Source organism: Bos indicus, chromosome 3 (genome assembly GCF_029378745.1).
Source record: "Bos indicus isolate NIAB-ARS_2022 breed Sahiwal x Tharparkar chromosome 3, NIAB-ARS_B.indTharparkar_mat_pri_1.0, whole genome shotgun sequence".
Taxonomy (NCBI): Eukaryota; Metazoa; Chordata; class Mammalia; order Artiodactyla; family Bovidae; genus Bos; species Bos indicus.
The window spans coordinates 49,993,217-50,016,007 of record NC_091762.1 but is presented as its reverse complement, the minus strand read 5'-3'; the positions used below and the strand labels follow the sequence as shown (position 1 = coordinate 50,016,007).

Sequence of the window (22,791 nt, the reverse complement as noted above, 5' to 3'; positions counted from 1 at the left end):
TCTTGTAGAACATTTTATACATTTATTCATTGCTCAGGGATACATATTAAGGTTTTGTCTGACGTTTCTGGTAGTGAAACTACATAAGACATACTCTAACATGTCTAGGGGACTGGCACAAGTTTTTGTCTTTTATAAAATGTGACTTTTCAAACCTTACCTACTCTTGTCTCACTAGAAGCCATTCCTTTCTATCTGATAAGAATAAGCTCTTGAAGAAAGTGTTTTCACTGAATTTCTGAAGTTTATATATAAACTGTTTCATCATTCAGTGTAAGTGTATTTATTGAATATAAACCAGGCACACCCCACATCCCACTCTATGACCCTAACTCTAAGGCTAGTTTCTTCAGGGAATTTTTCTTACGTATTCTCACTCTGCTTCCCAGCAGTCCCATTCCTTCCATATGACCCTACTCCCCTTTCACGGCTTTTATCATTAACAACACATGCAGCCCTTTATTGCTCTTGTTCACATTGAAATCTCTCTCGCCCCTCAAATATACTTATCTGCTCTTTGAAGAGAGGGCTGTTTTCATCTCTGTCTTTCTGCCAACACCTTGCACAGTGCCTGGCACATAGCAGGCATTCAATACATCTTTATTGAATGAACGTATGAATAACTTTATGGCTTGGAAGTTTAAATTTTTATCATAATTTATTTCCAAATCATACTCAGTTTGAATTTAAACAGTTCAAAATCAATGTTTCAAGATGCTTACAATTATTGCAACAACTCAATTAAAAAATATACAACTTATACTTTAAGTTCATAATATAGTTAAAATTAAAACTTATAAATATTTAATGATGCATTATATTTTGCCTTTATAGTATACTACTAAAGACACATAAAAGTAGAATTATCTAATTAAAACATTTCCCCCTCCTAAGTATATTTCTTACTCTGAAAACTATAAAAAATTAATAAAAGTTATAGTACATATTTTTAAAAAATAAAACTCACATATTGTGTATATACACACACACACACACATTATCTCTCTCTCTCTCTCTCAACTGCTTACATTCCTAAATATTGAATCTGGGTGGAAAAGTTAGAGAGACTTCTAAACTTTCTTAAGTTTAAACTTAAGAAGTTCTAAACTTGAACTTTTTAGGTTCTAAAAAGAGACACAATTAAATGAGCCTTAGACCTTTATCACTGAAAATCAAGATCCTATTTCAGTTACTATTAGGCTGTGGTAGGGAAAAGTCTTATCATTTATTCATAATAGAATAACTTCACTTTTCATTTCACACAGCTGTCTAAATGTTCCTGTGAATGGAAAAATTATTAGCTGTTATTCGTGATTCAATTTCTAGCAGCGGTTGTTGGATGCTCTATTATCATACTGGCACAATGTGGTCTTCAGAATTCACACTACATGAAAACACATTTTATAAGACACCTGGGTCCTTTTTTAGACTACAGTTTCTTAGATGAGAATTCAAAACAGACTCATTACAGAACAAATTACAAGTTACAGCACATTATTTTAAAATAAGGCTCCAGTGTATTTTGGACATATAATAATAAGCTGCAGCTTCTTGTCATGTTTACTGGAAAAAAAGTTATATAAATTCTTTATACCTTGGGTCACTGGATACACATCTCCCCAGAAAAACAAATCTGTTATATACACTATTGCTCACTTAGCTTTCAGTTTTAAGCAATTATTTGGTAGTATCATCACTCTTTATTTTATGGCTTTTTAAACATTAAATCCTTCAATATTTGAAAGCATTCACTATATTCTGACAGTTCACCAAATAAAGAAGTGAATATCAGCTTAGAAGATAAAGCCTTAAAAAACCAGTTTTTTAAAGAAAGGTTATTCAAGAACAGAAATTAAAGGTATAGAAGCAAAACAAAAAACACATTTAAAAAAAGCCATACATGATCTTCTTCATGAAATAAATCTATAATATTGGTTCCTTGTCAAGAGTTGGTGAAAAAGCACACAAAAAGGTCCCCCTGAAGTCTGGATATATTGGCAATATACGTTTTTGTTTTTTTTTTTCCTGTTTTCAAAATAACCTTTTAAAAATCCACTTTTGTAAGCCTAGGGTTTTAAAAAATAATAAATGTGATATTTAAGTACCTTGTTAAATATCTTGCCCAATTCACTGTATAGGCTTAAATTAAAATGAGCATTTAAGACTTATGTTACATGAAAAAATGTACATTTCTAAATTAAAAAGTTAACTATGTATACTTAATAACATTACATACAATTAATATAAAGGCTACAGAAGGCTTTAGGAAGCTGAAAGTCTAAACAAGTTTTAGCAGGTGAATCAGCTGATTTCACATTACAATTCTAATCAAATTATCCAACTACTGCTACTGCTAAGTCGCTTCAGTCGTGTCTGACTCTGTGCGACCCCAGAGACAGCAGCCCAGCAGGCTCCCCTGTCCCTGGGATTCTCCAGGCAAGAACACTGGAGTGGATTGCCATTTCCTTCTCCAGTGCATGAAAGTGAAAAGTCAAAGTGAAGTTGCTCAGTCATGTCCGACTCCTAGCAACCCCATGGACTGCAGCCTACCAGGCTCCTCCATCCACGGGATTTTCCAGGCAAGAGTACTGGAGTGGGGTGCCATTGCGTTCTCCGAATAATCCAACTAGTAAACCACAAAACCTTACTTAGGATAGGAGAAGAGTCTTGTTTGTTTATATAATATTGATTTTTAATGTGTTTATTTTGAATATGGAATCACAGCTCTTTTCCCTAAGCTGAAAAAACTTGGGCAAATTAGTTTTATATGAGTTACATACATGTGTGTAGATGTATATGTATGTGTATGTGTGTGTATGTATATATGTGTGTATGTATAAATATATATATTATCATTAGCTTAGTTTTACAAACCATATGTTAAAATACATGGTTTAAAAGTATTAATTGAGATACAAGAGATTTAAAAAAAATTTTTCAAACTATCTGGGTCACAGATACAAATTTATAGAATCACAGAGACCAACAGTATATGCCAAAGGTCACAACTTATTTGCTATTTTCTGGTTCTTAACCTAATGAGGAATCATATTAAATAATACACAGTCTCTTTTAGCTTTCAAGTTTGGGTTATACTCTTCTGCTTTTCAATAGTTAAGACTGTATCTCAAACAAAGTTGTCTAAATAGACAACACTGCCCCTGAACTAAAGATTTTTTTGACCTCTTTTCTGGCTTTTAGTCCCTTGTAGTTGGTTACTAGAAGGGAACAAGTATTGCATATTTTACTTAATTGTTTCTTCATCCCTGTGCTCCCTCCTTCCAGAGCCCACAGTGCCCAGCACATGGCAATCGCTCAATACTTATTGAATATTCGTGAATGAGTAGAAAGAGACTAAGGACAGATTGAGAATTAAAAAGAATCTAGATGTGACAATAGCTGCTTTTATAAAGTCCCCAAACAATAAGATCAAAGCTCCTAGTCTCCTTTACATATTTACTTTGGTCTGTCCTTGTAATAAAAGCAAGAGCAATTATGGCACAGAATTCAGCTTAAGTCATTGCAGGTAAACTACAAGCAAGGACACATTAAAAAATGTAAGTTTCCATTCATGTAGTGAAGAAAGGACTTTTATTTACACTATTAGTAGATCCCAGCTACTCCAGTGAGTCTGAGATATAATCATCTTATCAATGACAGAAAAAATATCTTCCAGTATTTCAGTTTTAACAATTGTAATTAAATTGCTTAGTTATACTATAGAGTAAGAAGCAATTAATGAATTTTTTAGAAATAAAAAATATGTATATATATTACCCTGATGCCTAGGCCAAAATATATCTAATGACAAATTTTCTTGATTGCTATTGTCATAAAAATAAAGGGAAAATATATTGCAAGTATATTCTTCATAGACAATTTCAATTAGAAAACAATAGTTTAATGAAAACAATATAGTGGTTCATGTGAGTGAACTGATATGGAAGCAAGAGAAGTATTCAAACTTGACAGATAACATATTGTCAAATATAACTAAAGAATATCTGCCTCCATGACACACTTACAGGCAGTAATTAGTTTTTTACACAGCTCCATGTTATCTTATATTCAAGGAAAATACAGGTCAGTAGGTTATGATCCTAAGCTGCAGTTACGAACCCTTTCTTTTAGCTTGTAAGATGTAGCCTTTTGATTTGATAATTCCTCTACTTTTAACAATGACTGAGTACCGCAGTAGCCACAGAGGCACCCACTCGTGTGCTCGAATGTCAGGGATGCTCTCCTGAAGTGCTTCTTGGAAACTTGCTTCAGAAAGCAGTTCTTAAAACAAACAACAAATAAAAACCCAAATTGTTAAACTTGAAATCAAAGCACTTTACTATGTAGGTAAGCATTTAAATACAACAAAAGAAACACCTCAAAACTGAATATTTATCCTCAATGTGTGCTACGAATATGAACCAGAATACCAGAAAAACCCAGGTAGTTCTTTAGAAAGTATCTACACCTGTAACGCAGCCAGTTCAACTCATAATTTCTGGTGAGAGGAGCCTGAATACTTGTGTTTTTTTGACAATCTCCAGGTGATCCCAATGTGCAGTCAAGGACAATAAAGAAAAAGGACAAAAGGAAAAACATGGACCATTTCACTACCGTGTATTTCCATCAAACTACTTTTTCCGTATATATTTATATGTATGTATGTATCCATATCTTAAAAATCAGAAATCATACTGTAGTTATAGCCTAATTTATTTATTTTTTCACGTATATTATGGATAGTTTCCCATGTAATTATTCTGTGAAAGCATTTTTCATAATTCTCCCAATATTTTATAGATATAATTTCTACATTTTCTTATTGTTGGCAAAAAAAATAGGTTTTTCCTAATATTTTGCTAATAAAAATAAAGCTTGATGAACATCCTTAAAATGCATGCCTGGCTATGGAATGACAAGGTCAAAGTACAAGTACCTTTGGAAGGTTTGATACATGGTGTATTGCCAATCGCTTTTCAGAAAGACTGTGCTTCACACTTGATACTGGAGTGCCAATCTTACCATATCCTCACCAGCACCAGCAATCATTTAAAAAATCTTTCCCGATGGTTATCTTTTAATCTGCATCTCTTTGATGAAATCATTATTTTCTAATTCCACATTTATATCTAAGACCTCTACCATTGCTGATTTACAACTCCCCTCCTCACTTCTTCCTCTCTAGTCACACTGGCCTCATAGCTGTAGCCTGAAATCCTCAAACATATTTCTACCTCGGGGGCTTTGAATTGGCTGCTCCCTCTTCCCTGAGCACTCTTCTTCAAGACACCCACATGGCTCTATCCCTTCTTGGAGGTCTGTGATTAATGTACCCTAGGACAGAGGCCTCCCCAACCGTCCTATATAAAACAACACCCCCTAAGCTGGGCACTCTTCTTCCTCAGGCAACTTTTCTCCATGGCACACACCACCATTTATCACATTCAACATTTATCTTATTTGTGTCTCCTCCCATCAGAATATAAATTCCATGACAGCTGAGATTTTCCTGCCTTGGGCCTGTATTTCTAGTACTTAGAATGCCTGGCACATGGTCTACTGAAGAAATCAGTCAATATGGAAAGATTCCACTTGGGTCAGAACCAATCCTACAGATAGGGATTAGATGACCATCTATGCAATATGATTTGGGAATGTCAAAGAACCTGCCTGCCCCAAAATGAACTGCTGTGATATCTGAATAACATCAATACTAAACTCTCAGTAAATATTAGCTACTGTCATGTGCCAGGCACTTTTCTAAGTACTTCACATGTATTAACTCTTTTAATCCATATGTTAACCCCAAGAGATGGATATAATTCTCCTTTGCAGGGAGAAATCGATGCAGAGACATTAGATAACTTGCCCAAGGTCACACAGCTAGTAAACGTAGTTTTCATAAATAAAATGGTAATTTCCCAAATATTTCTGTTCGTGGATCTGTTTTTCAGATTGTCTAATCGAGGAACCCTGAGGGAATGAGGCATAGTATAGACTTAATGGGAGTGAGGAGAGGAGTAAGGCCAATAAAAAAAGGAAAGCTCCTAAGTCAGAATCACATACTTGACAATTGTACTCTGACTGTAGTTAAACTGTTACCACAACTTCTAGGACAAAGAATAATGGAAAATAAACCTTCCTGAGGAATAAGGGTAATTACAGAAGAGAGGAAGGCCTTTAGGTGACTTATAAACAAGATTCTATTTTAGATGACAAATAAAGTTAAATGTTTTACAACTTGCTTGCTTAAAAAATAAATCCTACACAAAATCAGAAAACTATGTTATTCACTAACTACATTCTTTTAATTCAACTAATGTTATATCTTTAGAATCAGTAAACATGACAAAACTTTTAAGAGAACTGCTTCATTACAGATCAAAGTGTCTGAAGCTCCATTTATAGTATATGCAGGATCAGACTATAAATTCTACCTAAAGGGTTTAGAATTAAATTAAAGAGATATCCTAAAGTCAAATTACACTGGTAAAACAAAAACACACTCTCTCCAAAAGGATTAAATTTCTCTTCTCCTATACATATGTAGTATATTTTTCCATGATGATGTATTAGCACATAATCCACATGCCCACATTTAGATAAATGGAAATAAAACACTAGACACCTTACACTTTTCCTATTTCCTTTCCCACTGGAAAAAGAATTATGTGTTTTTCAAGTGGAGCTCAAATGGGGTACAGGCTCATCGATCAGCTGTTTGTAACAACTGCTGTTGGTGATAATTACAGTTGGAAGAGCCTCCACAAAGTAAATAGAAAAATTATATAATATATGCCAACACATAGGAATTTAAATTTTAAATAGCTTATATTTCAGAACAAATCAGCACAGCAATTCTTTGGTGGATTTTCACTAAAATGACCTTTTTTCAAAAAAATGAATCTAATTACTTATGCATGAAAGCTCTGCTAGAGACGGGAGGTAAAAGTAACTATGTCCTATTCTGGTATGATTTAAATGGAGGCTGATAAGAAAGTAAAGTTTCGGACCTGAAATACTACAATACTAACGTTTCAATCAGAGAGAGAGTGGGGAAAAGACTCCAAATTCACTCAGGACCTAGCTCTAAGTTCAGACTTCAGGCTAGGCCAAGCTGGGTGACCTTGAGGAGTTTCTTAAACTCTAAGGCTCTATTTCCTCATCCATAAAATGTCCAGTTTCAATTGTGAGAGTTACAATCTCTGAGGCATGTAGCATGCTGCCTAGCATTTGAGAAAGAATAACTATTAAAACTCCTCCCCCACTTCCTATAAAACAGTTAAAAAAAAAAAAAAAGAGAATGAGGCAGACTGTTTATAATAAGGTTTAAGAAGTTATCCATAAGCATCCTAAAAATAAATGGAATCACACCACCTATACAAATGCCATTTTTTAGAAATGAAAGTAAAAACAAAGTTTTTCTTTAGGAATCACCTATAAAATAAAATTTCCTCCAATTTTTATTAAATGAGAACTTCTATAAAAGTGAAAGTGAAGTCGCTCAGTCGTGTCCGACTCTGCGACCCCATGGACTGTAGCCTACCAGGCTCCTCAGTCCATGGGATTTTCCAGGCAAGAATACTGGAGTGGGTTGCCATTTCCTTCTCCAGGGGATCTTCCTGACCCAGGGATTGAACCCCGGTCTCCCGTATTGTAGGCAGAGGCTTTACTGTCTGAGCTACCAGGGAAAGTGTCATAGAAATTTGAAACTTTCACAAGATAGCTCTCACTTGACTATACCAAAAAGAACTATCTCATACAGCCTGTATATTTACTTAGTAAAACCCCAACTCTGCTCGCTATGAAACTGTGAAAAAATGAAAATGGAGCAGACTGCTAGTAACTAAAGTGTAAAACACTATCCTCCCAGCTTTCCAACTTATCTTGTAAAATGTTGATAAAAACATATCCTACAAAAGGCAGACAAGCCATTCTCATTAATCAAATAAAATTTCTGATTAACATCAAACATATATGTCTTGGTAGTAATGATTAATAAAATACCTAATCAAATACCCATCCTAAGATGCTTAAGTTTCAAATTAAATTTTATGTGCTGCTTTTTCCAGGTATTTATCCTCTTTAATTAAGTGGCCTTTTGGTGCAATCTCTGCTGTACTATATTATATGTGACACTACTTAGAGTATCTTACAAGATCTTCTCTGTGTAGCTTAGTATTTATAAATCTGAGCAGACTGGATGTTCAGGAAGTGATCTCTTCATTTCTTTTCCCATTGGTACAAAGACAAAATTAAAGCTTTCTGAAACTAAAATAAAGGTGTATGTATTTTTAACTATTAAGAATATTTCTAGGTGACAGCATTGTATCTTTATCACTATACAATTAAAAATTAAATTTTAACAAGTAGCTTCTTATAAAATAAAAGCAACTGATCAATCTCTACAAATGAAAATCTTAGTCTTACCTTTTGGATCATTATGAGTCAATAGCTGTATGTCAAACTGTTTAGCAAATGCAGTCAAATCAGGTGGCATCACACAGCAGGAGGCAAGATTAACTTGATTACTATTTGGTTTTACCTAGAAGTGAAAAAGAAAAATCATGACATCTCCTTTAAATTAAGTACTTCGAAAAGTAGAAAGCAATAAAAGGACTCAATTTTAGAGCATATGAAATATCACATTTTACAGTGCTTCAAGTTTATTTTTACATGAATTTATTTTTTACTTTTACTTATACTTGTGCCTGGAGAAGGCAATGGCACCCCACTCCAGTACACTTGCCTGGAAAATCCCATGGGCGGAGGAGCCTGGTAGGCTGCAGTCCATGGGGTAGCGAAGAGTCAGACACTTACTGAGTGACTTCACTTTCACTTTTCACTTTCATGCATTGGAGAAGGAAACGGCAGCCCACTCCAGTGTTCTTGCCTGGAGAATCCCAGGGACGCAGGAGCCTGGTGGGCTGTCATCTATCGGGTTGCACAGAGTCGGACACGACTGAAGTGACTTAGCAGCAGCAGCAGCATACTTGTGCCAGATTTTTTAAAATTTATTTTTTAATTGGAGGATAATTGCTCTACAATGTTGTGTTGGTTTCTGCCTTATATAAAACCATGCAGATCAGTCATGACTATATAAGTATCCCTGCCCTCTTGAGTGTCCCTCCAACCCCACCTCTCCATCCCACCCCTCTAAGTTGTCACAGAGCCCCAGCTTGGTCTGTGTCATAAAGTGGCTTCCCACTAGTTATCTATTTTACACATGGCAGTGTATATATGCTTCCCAGGTGGCTAAGTGGTAAAGAATCCACCTGCCAAGCAGGAGATGCAGATTCGATCCCTAGGTCGGGAAGATCCCCTGTAGAAGGAAACGGCAACCCACTCCAGTATTCTTGAGGGGGAAATTCCACGGACAGGGGAGATTGGTGGGCTACAGTCCATGGGGTCCTGAAGAGTTGGACATGACTTAGGGACAAAATAGCAGCAAGAGCAGTGTATATATGTCAATGCCACTTTCTCAATTCATCCCACCCTCTCCTTCCCCTGCTGTGTCCACAAGCCAATTCTCTACATTTGCATCTCCATTCCTTCCCTGCAAACAGGTCTATCAGTACCATTTCTCTAGATTCCATATATATAAACAAATGTTTGTGTGTGTGTGTATATCTATATATGCGTTAGTATATGGTATTTGTTTTTCTCTTTCTGACTTACTTCACTCGAACAGTTCTAGGTTCATCCACCTAACTATAACTAACCCAAATTCATTTCTTTTATGGCTGAGTAATATTCCATTGTTTATATGTACAACAACTTCTTTAACCATTCATTTGTCAACAGACATCTAGATTGCTTCCATGTCCTGTCTACTGTACATATTTCTGCAGTGAACATTGCGGGTACATGTGCCTTTTTTTTTTTTTTTTTACATGTGCCTTTTTGAATTGTGGTTTTCTCAGGGTATAAGCCCAGTAGTAGGATTGCTGTGTCATATGGTAGTTTTATTCTTAGTTTTTAAGGAATCTCCATACTGTTCTCCATTGTGGCTGTATCAATTTACATTCTTACCAACAGTGCAAGAGGGTTCCCTTTTCTCCATATCCTCTCTGGCATTTATTGTTTGTAGATTTTTTTGATGATAGCCATTTTGATTGGTTTGAAGTAATACCTCATTGTAGTTTTTATTTGAATATATTTATTAATATATACTTTTCTGACTCATGGTACTGGTAAAAGGAAAGGGAAAAATGGCTCTAAGGAGAGGGGAATAAGCCAATATATTACTACACTATTCAAAAGTCTCATGCTAGAACCTGCCATCTAATATATCTGCCTTGAAGACAAACATGATTCTAAGTGTGATGGTTCCACCTAGAAAGGAGATATCTTAGAGGATCAAATACAAATGACACATATATTTAATGCTGAAATATATAATATGGTTATTAATCATATACATTTGAAAAAGAGAAGAATTAGGTCATTTCTAATAGATGCTCTGGTTAATTTACAGATACATTTCAGATCACCCAAGTGATCTTAGCGATTCAGCAGAATCTTAGCCACATTCTGGCTATCACCAAGTCAAAGGGACAAGGAGGCAACTTTTCTCCAGGTTTTCCTGCCCAGAAGAAAATGAAAAGGCTGGGGATGAAGTAAAAGGAATAAAGAAAATACAGACAGTAAAGGTAAACTACTTGTAAGCAACTTCCCTAATAATTGTGTAGGTTATTAGGCCAGAGAGTGGGAGTCATTAATTTATGACTCCTACTCCATATCAAGTTATGTGAACTGAAGGTCTTACATGTCTTTAAATAACAGGGCAAAATATATGTTATATATGATATTCTCTTACTAGAACCATGGTCTAATAATACCTAAAGGAAAACATAATATTTTTATCACATAGTTCCAAAACTGAAGGAAAGAGCCTTAATTCATTTGGCTATGAATGTTTCAACACACATTTTCTAGAGTTTTCTGTCAAAGTCTGCCTCAAAATCCCCATATTTGCAACAGGCCCCCCACAGTGGTGTCTGCTATGTGCATGATGTTTAATGGGATGCAGCAAAGACTGTAAGGGACAGGCTGCTCCTGGGGTGCTTGGGATGCAGACGTCCTTTACCTGTGCCCACTGATACAGCTGCTCCAACTGGGTTTTGTCCAGATCAGAGGTACCAATAGCAACAATCTTTTTGCTCTGAACTAAGTTTTGTAATTCTTCCCAGTAAGGCTGCAAATGTTCCAAGGAAAGATTAACTCCATCTTCAATAGGAGGTGAAGCAATGATCACAGAATCCAGCTGTGCAACTCCAAGGACTGAACAGGCTGATGCAAAGGAAAACACAAAGAAGACAAACGTTTGTACGTAATAAAGGCAAGTTGTTTCTAATGTCCTTTCTCCCCCACTGAATTCTACCCATAGTTCACTAGTATTTTGTGTAACAGATTATTTCATTAGGTTTCATAATTTACCTGTCATGTATAACATTTCCATCTTTTTCAAAACAACGAGTGTCCGTTCATCTACTTGGTCTGTGCAGCAGACATGTGGGTTTCCTTGACTTGCCTCATTCCTGGGGAAACTCACAACTACTATAGGCTCCATGTTTCCTAGGCCCCAGGACTTTTTGGTAGCTTCTGACCTAATAGTCTATAATTGTTGGGTGTGCTGTGCGAGCATGCTAAATTGCTTCAGTCGTGTCTGACCTTTGGGATCCTATGGACTGCTAGGTTCCACTGTCCATGGGCTTCTCTAGGCAGGAATACAAGAGTGGGTTGCCATGCCCTCCTCCACGCGATCTTTCTAACCCAGGGATCAAACCCAAGTCTCTTACATCTCTTGCATTGGCGGTGGGTTCTTTACCACTAATGCCACCTGGGAAACCCTGTAACTGGTAGTCATAGCGAAGAATAAGCTTGAGACTATGAAAAACTGAATTTATGGCCTTAACTTACACATTAATCTAGGTGGCTCAGTGATAAACTGTCGCCCAAGCAGGAGATGCAGGTTCGATCCCTGAATCAGGAAGATCCCCTGGAGGAGGAAATGACAACTCACCCCAGTATTCTTGCCTGGGAAATCCCATGGACAGAGGAGCCTGTCGGGCTATACAGTTTAAGGGACTGCGAAAGAGTCAGATACGACTTAGCAACTAAACAACAATCGATATAGATAACTTCTTAGTTTTTATAAAAATGAGTTTATTTTTAACAATTTTTGTTCCTTCCATAGTTATATTAAACAGCTAGTTATTTAACTGTTCAATGTATGTAAATACAAGAAGAATGTTTTAAAAGAAAAAATACTCATTAATTATAATGCTATATAGTAACCTCACCATGTGATGAAAATAGATAAAAATGCTGTTTTTGCTGTTATTCTTTTGATATTTCACCTGTAGTACTAAAAAAGTTAAGAATATGACTAAAGAGAATTTCTATCTCCAAATATATAGTTCACATGTAATTATGTTACATCTTTTACATTCCTCTTATATATATCAAAATATGACCTTACATTGGTTGATGTGATTTCCACAGAAGCCTTAAGAAATTAGGCTAGAACTTGAAAAGGTAAATTGCAATGAGCTTTTTTTTTTTTTTTTAACTAGACCTGAACACAAGATATAATTAATACACTTACAGTAATTTAAGATTCACTATGAAAATAAAAGTTAAAATTTTGCTTACCCATGTCGACTGCATTTCTAGTCGATGATGAAGAGTTTGATCCTACAATGAACAGTTTTGCTGAGTGACAAAAACAACAAAACAGATTATTATATTTGAATAACATTCTACTACACAGCAGTAACACTGCTAAAATACTAAGAACAGATAATCCTGAATGAATTTTTTCCTTCCCTAGCTGCACTGTTTTATAGTTTTAAGACCTAAAAGTATATTTCCATGGTAATTTTAAAAAGATATGCTAGTTGCCAACAAGTATCTGATTGTCAAAACAAAAAGGCAAATATTAATTCTCCTTTATTGGAAAGCAGGGCAGATAAATATAGAAGCATTCAAAATATATATTTTTAAGAATTAAACATTAATGGAGCATATTATATACCTGGGCTTTCCTGGTAGCTCCATCAGTAAAGAATCTGCCTGCAATGCAGGAGCCCTGGGTTCCCTCCCCGGGTTGGGAAGATCCCCTGGAGAAGGAGATGGGAACCCCCTGCAGTATTTTTGCCTGGGAAATCCCATGGAGAGAGGAGCCTGGTAGACTACAGTCCATGAGTTTGCAAGAGTCAGACACGACTTAGTGACTAAACCACCACCACATTATATACTTTCTCCAATAAATTAAAGTCTATATAAAGATTAAATTAAATTGCTTGTAATGAGAAGAAAATTGAAAAAACAAAACCAAAAAACCCAAACAAACAAATATCTCACAATTCTACTTTCCTAATACAATCATTTTCAATTTTAGACAACAGTACCTTCAAGTTCTTGGTCATATGAAACATAGTATATATTTTGTACTTCTATGTATTTGGTTTATCACCCTTATGTAACAAATATTTTTTTTATATTTCTATGCAATATTTAGGTAAACTGCCAAGAGTCTCATCTCCCAAAGCAATTACTGTTTAGATTTTTATGTACTCTGTACTTTTCTTTTGCTTTTATTTTTTTTTTTTTTGGCTCTGTAGCTTGTGGGATTTTAGTTCCCTGACCAAGGGTCAAACTTAGGTCCTTGGCAGTGAAAGCAGAGAGTCCAGTCACTAGACTGCCAGGGAATTCCCTGTACTCTGTATTTTTAATGAATAATATCTATGGTAACTCTCTGTTCAACTTTATGCCTGAAGCATTTCTGAAGATCAGAAATGTAATTATGAGTCAAAGGATATGATTCTTTTGTTAGTCTTGTTTTATTTATCTCTTACTTAAAAAAAATTGTCTCAGGTTACCAGACCATTAAAAGTTAGAAGTTGCTCTCCTAACAATATAGGATGCTATTAAAAAAAAGATGTATATTTTTGCTAATTTGATACATAACAAAAGGAAATTGAAGCTCTGGCTTGATTTGACTCAACATTATATATATTGTATATATATATAAATATGTATATATTTACTTTATGTAATAAACTCACTGTTCAAAAATCTAAATTTACTCAACAAATAGAGTAATAGGAAAGCAAGAAGAGAGAAAATCATAAAGGGTAATAGAGAGAAAACAGGGTTAATGAAATACACTTATGTAAAGTGCCTGGCATTCAATATATACAACAAATTTTCTTTGTACAACATTTCTTGTTGTCATTTCCTTTGTCATTTCCTTTCTACTGCTGGATAATCTTCCTAAAATATTGCTTTCCTCATGTTACTTCTCTATCTAAAAGCTATCACAACTTCCTTACCAGCTGAGAGTCAATCTTCACCACTTTGCTCCAACTCAGCTCTGTAATTATATTCTGTGAAAACCCTCCCCATCATTACCCCACTGGCTATGAATTGGGTGTCATTTGAGATGGTCTCCTCTTTCCAAAAGAGGAGGCATTTTTAGGTAGGTGAAGAGAGGAAAGCACTTGATGCTTATCAAAAATCTCAAGCCTTTCAGGAATCAAGGATAACTTGTTAGAGTTCCAAGATGGATCTACACCATGATGAATTGCAATACACCAGAGAAATGCTGCTCTGATGACCTTTTCAACACAAACAGGAATGTGAAATTAACAAAAAGAAATGGGTTCTGTAGTCAGGCATACCTCGATGGACTCCTGGTTCAACCATTTACTTGCTACACGACAGCTTTCAAGTTATTTAATGTCACTTGTATAATGGGGATAATAAACCTACCTTGCAGAATTGTTTTGAAAATGCTATAGAACAAATATAACCATAATGTGGCAAGTACAATCTCTGGTATAAAGTGAGATTCAACAAATGGTAGTTATTAGAGTCAATGCTTTAATTCATCTTATGTGTTCATCCTAATAAGAATAATAATAAAATGACAACAACTACAACACAGCCACCAATAGTAATAAAAAACAGTTACCTGGCACTTTACTTTGTGCCAAGAACCATGCTAAGTGTTTCTTTTGTTATTTCATCTAACTCACAAGGAAGCTTAAGAAACAGGTGTATCCCCATTTTATAGATAAGGAAACTGAGCTCAGAGATGTTAAATCATTTGTTAGCCCTAGATTATGTCAGTCAGTAATCTGCACATCCAGGAATTTCAATCTAGTTAAGCTCAAGTATTTAATGACTATGTTATGCTGACTGTAAGCTGAGAACAAGAACGGCTTTCATTCCTTGAACTTAACACTATCTCTGGAAAGTAGCAGGATTCCCTCCACCTTTGTTGAATGGGTACAGTATGTATTTTATTTTTCTTCATGTGACTTGTTGCCCAGACTGGTTTCCCTGCTCCCAGGGGACCTCAGCCATTGCTTAGTAGTGTCACACCAGGAAGGGAGGACTTACGCTGGCTTCGGGTGAACATGGCTCTTAAGCCTTCCCTTTATTCTTTCTTACACCTTCTGCTACTGCTCTGATTAATAATGTCTCACATAAATTAGTGAGAATAAAATCAAGAGGTGAAGTTCTATTCTGCCTTGACTAAAGTAGCCAACAGTGACCTCCTATAACTCTTTCTTTAAAGCTGGCTATAAAATTATGTTATAAAGAATCTCTATATTTCCTACACTGAGTGATCGAGTTACTTATTACCAGAATCAAAGAAAGGCTTATCCCCATGCCTAACAAAACCTATTATCCACTGTAAAACAAAATGAACTGTAAAGGCTGGACTTTACCAGAAACTTTCATTTCTTCTCTTTCATCGGGATTTATCTTTTCTACTGCATGAGATACAGTACATTCCAAGACATCTGGAAACTCCTATAATAAACACATGATATTTACAATAAATATAAAATTAATGTTTTTACTTAGCTATATATTTTCTATTGTCCATAACACTCTTTAGAAGCAGAGAACACATAAGACAATAAAGTTCTTTACCTGATTGGCTTCAGAAAGTTTATAATGCCCTGAAATAAAGGTAAAGTGCTGTGTGTATATATGTGTGTGTCCATTTTCTGGGAAAAAGTGTCTCATTTTGATGAGATACTCAGGGCGGGGGTGAGGGAAGGATGTATGACCAAAAACAAATGAACAAACCAGCAAGCAAACTGGGCAGTAAGTGAAGAGTGAGAACCATTAATACAGTCAATACTTCTACTCTGAAATCAATGAAAAGTGGTATTTTCCTTCTGGATATTGACATGTTAAAAACTTCCCATATGTCAATCACAAACATTTTAATCCAAAATATATTTTTTTCTGAATGCAATGGAAACAAAGTAAAGGCAATTCCAATGCATAAAAATGAGTAGTTAATGAGTGAAATGTAAAATATTGGTACATAAAAATCACTAACATGCTAACATTTATAAAATTAAAACAAAGTAAACAAGATTTTCCCATAATTCTTGAACATAGAATGCCTGACCACATGTTAAGTATTTACAAGTCAAGCACAGAGTGAATGGTCACTTCTGAGAAAGGAGACTGACTGAAGACATTAGTGAATGTCTGCCTAGCGCCTTTAGTTACAAAGTTGCAGTATGCTCAGGGAAACAATTATTTTTAGTACATGTCCACTTTTTAAGTAGTCTCTGTGATTTGTGACAAGCCTTTGGCTAAGCTGGATTCCAAAGAGTGGTTTACAGACTGTGTTTTGTATATTAACATTTTTGATAATAGCCATATACTGATATTCAATGAAACCCTTACTGTTTCATAAGTAACTGACACAAAATTATTTTTAGCAACTATGTTTTGCTTATAGTCTACCAAAGCGATCTAGAAACCAGAACTGTTTGATAGTCATTCCTCTACTAGACCAAATATAAACTGGAACTAAATACACTCTGAGAAGACTGTGGAATCTTAGTAGCTTGTCTTACTGAAGAGTTGACTACAGAGTTGGATTTTCTCTTTCATGCTTAAGCCTACTGGGTCAAACTGCCATTTAGCAAATGGACCACAGTGATTTTCATGCTAGTTGCCTATCTGACTTCCTGATCAAACCTGAGAAAATTAATTTCCTGCTTATTACACGATATCTTCATTCACAGTTCACTCACCCTGATCAAATCTGGGCTGATTTGGGAACTCCACTCATTTAAGGTCTTTTGAATACAATCTCGAAGCTGCAAAAGAAATGCATTTTGAAACTGTTAACTATACACTACACTTTTTATGTACTTCTACAATGAAAAAAGGTTGAAATAAACCTTCACCTAAAGTTTTTTTTTAAAAAAGGACTGTATTAGTCTGATAAGTAGGAAAAAGAAGATACCCATAGGAAATACGATACAAACCAAAATTTTAATTCTACAAGGTTTTGTTTCCTTTAACAAAGATCAACTTATATCTATTTTTATCCTACTCTTAATTCTCAAATGTTCTTGATCTAAAGCAGTAATCTAATCATTTAAAAAGTATTTTTACACTAATGAAAATTTAAGTAAACTTTTGAGATGTAAAAGCATTCATAAAGAAACAAAATTTCAAGAATAAGGAAATTTATAAGTGGAGGAACTGTAATCAAGCCCAGGGGCAGCTGACTAGAATGAACCTTAACCACTATGTGCCTACATGAGAATCACCTGTGGTGTTCAATGACTGTTTAAATTCCCGAGCCCCATCCTAGATCTGCTGAATCACTTTCTAAGGGCAGCAAAACTTTCATTTTAAGAAGCATCCAAGTAATCAAAATGTACTCTAAAGTCTAGAAACCACCATAGTCATATCTCACAGGAGTCATCTTGCATAAAGTCAGTTCGTATAAGTCATTTCCTAACAGGCAGGTAGACCTTAGACCTGTCATCAATGTTTTCTTATACAATTTCCTTACACTAACATTGTAGTATTCTGTAAATTCATTCAAGTATCTAGTTATCTTTTATCTCTTATGACAGTGTATTTCCAACTTATTTAATAGTGGTCCAAAATAAGACATACACTAACACAGTGAGTACAGACGTACATACATATAACAACAAAAATTCACAACGTAATATTTATGCTTACTATATACCAGATAGTCTGCTGACTTCTACGAGTTAGAAAAAAATATGTTGCTCCATGAATCATTGAACTGACTTCTGACCACAAATGGGCCAACACTAGCAGTTTGAAATCACTGCCTTATAAATACCAAGGGCACAGTACTTTGCATTCTGTGGGCAATCAATGAAAAAATAAATGAGTAACTAGAAGCACATCCCTGAATTGCAAAAGCACTTTCCTAACACCAACAACAGAGATTAAACTTCTGAACTCACTATCTGATCTCTGAGTGCTTATGATACAAACCGACATAAGAACTTTACTGCTTATATTTCAGTATAGATAATTACAAGGGGCAACTGGTTTATCAAGAGCTCAGAATCACCTATTTAAGATTTACAGTATATAACAGTAATTCATGTGCTAGCCACAATAACCCACATGAATTCAATTTACAGGGTCTATATATTTATAATCAAATTTAAGTCATTAAATAAAAAATGATTAGTTGATAATAATTTTAGACAGATTTACAAGTCAATATTCTCTGAAAAAATTAATAAAAATTGAGGCAGCAGGAACAACAATTCTATCAGGAGTGCTGTGGCTCAAGTCATGGGAGAAATTTTAAGAAATTTTCCTCTTGTAAGATGGTTAACTGGTGGAAGGCTTTCCAGATGAATTTCTCAATTCATAAAGATAAGTATATTTTTAGAGTGTTCTCTCCCTTTTGTCAGGACAAATTATGGAACAGTCCAATGTTATAACAATATGAGAAATTCACTCACTATCACAAACTGGGTGATTTTTAATCTTTTATATGTTATCTATACTGAATGAACATTAACTTTGTACTTTTTTGTTCTCTGCTGTCTTCATTCTTACCACACATAGTATCATGGAAGATGAGCATCATCATAATTTAGTGTATCATTAGATCTGGAGTTGTATCAGAGTTTTAAATAAATCCTACATGATCAAATACCTTAACAAATAACTGTTCAAAACAGTCCAATAATGGCCCATTTAAAACACAAGATTTTATTTCAGAAAATTACAGTGAAACAAAAAATCTGGGCCGAGATTACAGAATAATTAAAAAACAAAACATTAGACTAGAAAAGACCTTTTAGGAAATTTAACGATCTCTGGTTTACAGCTCTGGTTGCTGCAAAGTTCTTTACACAGAAACAAAACACACCTCTCCTATTCTAATCACGTTTTCTCCACATATGCTAGCACCAAGCTTTCCTCAAAAGTTTTCAGATTTCTTAATTTTGTCCCTCCTTCACCTCACCCAAAATAAAATACACAAATCACAGTTAGTCTTTTGAAGAATATTTTTCAAACTGAGGGGTGTAACTCATTACTGCATTAACAGATCAAGGTTTTAAAAATTAAAATAAGAAAAAATTAGAATACATAGTATATAGTAAAATCTTTTCATAAGATTGTGTGTGTGTGTGTGTGTGTGTGTGCGCGCGCGTGTGCACGCACGCAACCATTAAATGGACTGTCAAGGCAAAATGCTTTTTTTTTTAACTGGGTTTACAGTCAAACTTCAAACTACTACTTTAGCATGTGTTGAGTGAGATAAGAGAGAGAAAATGTCACCCAGTACTATCTATGTGCAAAATGCTGTATTGAACCATCAACCCTGGAGAAGTTAAAGGTCTAGTACAAACACAGAAGTGTCTATCTTTGGGAGAAAAAGCACAAGTGAGGGTGTTTAAAGAAAAAAAAAACCAAGAGAGACAAACTGAGCTGCATCCTGGACACAGAATATAGTATGGATTCTGATTCCTATTAAAGTTGCAACCAGGAGTTACCATCCCCCGATTGGTCCTCACTGCCAACAGGAGGCCTGGGCACGGGTCCAACTCATACTCAGAGGGATGCTATAGCCACTACCTAGTATATCACCAACATCTTACTTAAAACTGATTAGGAACACAGTCGGTACCATCATAATTGACATAGCTTAGGAATTTTTTCTTTTAATCAAGATTTGTTTTATCTCTCTGAACCAGATGGCAAGGGAGATAAATGCTTGCATGGTGTTTCATATAGGATCTTTTATTCCTCACCGTGACCTGCTGATGATATAATCCAACTTTCAAGTCATGGAAATAGGCTCGCGAGGGTAACTTTCCCGAAGTCACAGAGCTCTTAAATTAAAAGTTTGTTTTATTGTTTGGTTTTTTTTTTAACACTAAAACCCGTCCTATATCACCAACATGCCTCAGCAATTAACTGTGCGTAATGATCAACTCTTCATTTCAGGAAGGACCAGCGATGTAACAAATATTCAAGGAGAGTATAATTCCAGATTATTCCCTGCCACTTCAAAACAGTGGTCAGTCTTTGCCAAACTAATCTTCGGCAAGAGAAATACATACCTTTTTCCAAAGCCGGATTTGAGTGTTCAGTCATTTGCCTCAGAGCCATAGAGAAACTACAGTCAACACCCTTAAAGCTAAATGGATTATTACTACTACCTCATCTGAGTCTTCAGCAAGCTAATCCCCCCAATTTTTCTTTACCTGGACATCGTGGGAGAAAGGGAGTGAGCTAAGGAGGGGGACGAAGCGCGGGATCTGCCCTCTCTGACCCCTCGCCCGGGAGAGCTATCCAATCAATAGGTTCGAGAGTTTGGTCATCAGCCGGGAGCACTGACAAGAGGCGTCACTCCTCATCAAGTTGCACCTGCCGAATTTGTAAAGACGCAGTGGCCCCCAACAGCAGGTTCGGACGCGACATCGAGCAGATAGCAGCCCCGGCTTCCTCTCGCAGGCGGAGCCCAGGTGCGCGCCTCGCCCACGTCCGCCGCGGCGCCCGGAGCCCGACCACCCGCCCGCGGAGCCTCCCGGCCCGGCCCGCGGCCTGTCCCTGGAGCCGGTCTCAGCCGGCGCGCTCGCCGCTCTCACCTCCTCGCTGTGCGTGGACGGACACTTCTTCCGCAGGCGGCCCCAGTTCAGCAGGTTCCCGGTCTGCAGGTGCAGGGTGCTGGCCCGCGCCAGGAGCGCTCCGGCCGCGCGGCTGTCGGTGCCCATGACAGCAGCCGACGGAGCGGGCCCGGCGGTGACGGGGCCGCAGGCGGGGAAGGAGGCCGCCCGCAGGACGCGGTGCCCGAGGCCGGAGAGCAAAGCGCGAGGCTGCTCGCCCCGCGCGGCGAGACCCCGGCCTGCGCTCGGGCCCAAGGACGACCGGGCGGCGGCGGAGCTGCGGCCGGGAAAGACGCACTGATGGCTGCGGCTCTCTGCTACAGCGGCCGCCGCGGTAGAGTGGACTCCCAACTGAGGAGCCGTTTCCTGGAAGACAATGACTAAGCAGAAATTGCGGCGGAGAAAGTGCTTCGTAACCGTTACCCGTCCCGCGGCGGCGCCGGGCGGGGCGGGGCGGCGAGCGGGCTGCGGGGCGCCGGCCCGCGGGTGACTGGCCCTCGGCCTGCGGCGGGCGTGGCGCCGGGCGGCAGGCGGGCGCGCGGCGGAGAGATCGCGGGGCACGCGGGGCGGGGCGGCATGGCGCGGGGCCCAGCGCGGGGCCCAGCGCTCGGCAGGGCTCCCCCTGCCGGCCAGAGGGCGGTGCGCCGGCCCGCTCCACCTTCCACCGGCTGCGCTAGCAGCCTCACTTCCCAGCCAATGGGCTATCACGTTGGTGATAGCCCTAAGATACCGCTTTAAAAAGAGAAAGTACCGAGGAGTTGAAACGCCCGCCGGTTTCAATTCTCAGAAGCAGTTCCTTTCCCTTCTTAAGGGCTTTCCCCCAAACTGTTCATTTTTCTTCACGTCCATTGATTAAAGGTCTATTGATTTACTCTATTTGCTGGCCAGTGTGTGAAGTCAAAGAGTAAGACTTAATCTCTGCCCTTGAGATTCTTCAACTGTAGTTCCCGATACGATTTAAGTATATGAAACAGTGAGTAATACTGTAAGAATATCATAGTTTCCAAATGAGATGAAAGAGAATGCTTAAACTGGTGAGATCAGGGAAGATATGCGCTGTTCCCTTAGAGTTTGTGATTCTTTCAGTTCAATTCAGTTCAGTTCAGTTGCTCAGTCGTGTCCGACTCTTTGCGACACCATGAATCCCAGCACGCCAGGCCTCCCTGTCCATCACCAACTCCCGGAGTTCACTAAAACTCACGTCCATCGAGTCGGTGTGATGCCATCCAGCCATCTCATCCTCTGTCGTCCCCTTCTCCTCTTGTCCCCAATCCCTCCCAGCATCAGAGTCTTTTCCAATGAGTCAACTCTTCGCATGAGGTGGCCAAAGTACTGGAGTTTCAGCTTTAGCATCAGTCCTTCCAAAGAACACCCAGGACTGATCTCCTTTAGAATGGACTGGTTGGATCTCCTTGCAGTCCAAGGGACTCTCAAGAGTTTTCTACAACCCCACAGTTCAAAAGCATCAATTCTTTGGCGCTCAGCTTTCTTCACAGTCCAACTCTCACATCCATACATTATCACTGGAAAAACCATAGCTTTGACTAGACGGACCTTTGTTGGCAAAGTAATGTCTCTGCTTTTGAATATGCCATCTAGGTTGGTCATTTTACTCCTATTAAATTTCATATGTAGTAGACTTGGTAGGAACCGCGAATTTAACATTTGCTGAGCTTTCCTCGACACATTTTTGCTTTTGTTGAGAGTAGTCAGATATATTAAACAGCAAAAACATAAACCTGGGTGGCTTGCAAATCTGACTTTATCAAGTACTGGTTAGTTTAACTTAGACAAGTCACTTAGTCTCTGTGTTTCATTTTCTCCCGTTTCTGCGGTTGAT

At 37.4% G+C, this 22,791-nt stretch overlaps 1 protein-coding gene across 2 annotated transcripts; it reads right to left on the bottom strand.

Moving 5' to 3' along the window:
• Nucleotides 1-21,471, bottom strand: GCLM (glutamate-cysteine ligase modifier subunit). 2 transcript variants are annotated; one of them, XM_070786075.1, is made up of 7 exons: nucleotides 20,934-21,471; nucleotides 17,079-17,144; nucleotides 15,744-15,828; nucleotides 12,658-12,717; nucleotides 11,090-11,292; nucleotides 8,431-8,545; nucleotides 1-4,281 (listed from the first exon to the last, which is right to left on the bottom strand). In XM_070786075.1, exons 1-7 carry the CDS (start codon nucleotides 21,057-21,059, stop codon nucleotides 4,112-4,114), a joined length of 825 nt encoding a protein of 274 aa, XP_070642176.1. In that variant the 5' UTR covers nucleotides 21,060-21,471; the 3' UTR covers nucleotides 1-4,111. The 2 variants fall into 2 exon arrangements, with proteins under 2 accessions (XP_070642176.1, XP_070642177.1); XM_070786076.1 differs by lacking the exon at nucleotides 20,934-21,471 and adding an exon at nucleotides 18,028-18,356.
• Nucleotides 21,472-22,791: the final 1,320 nt, after the last annotated feature.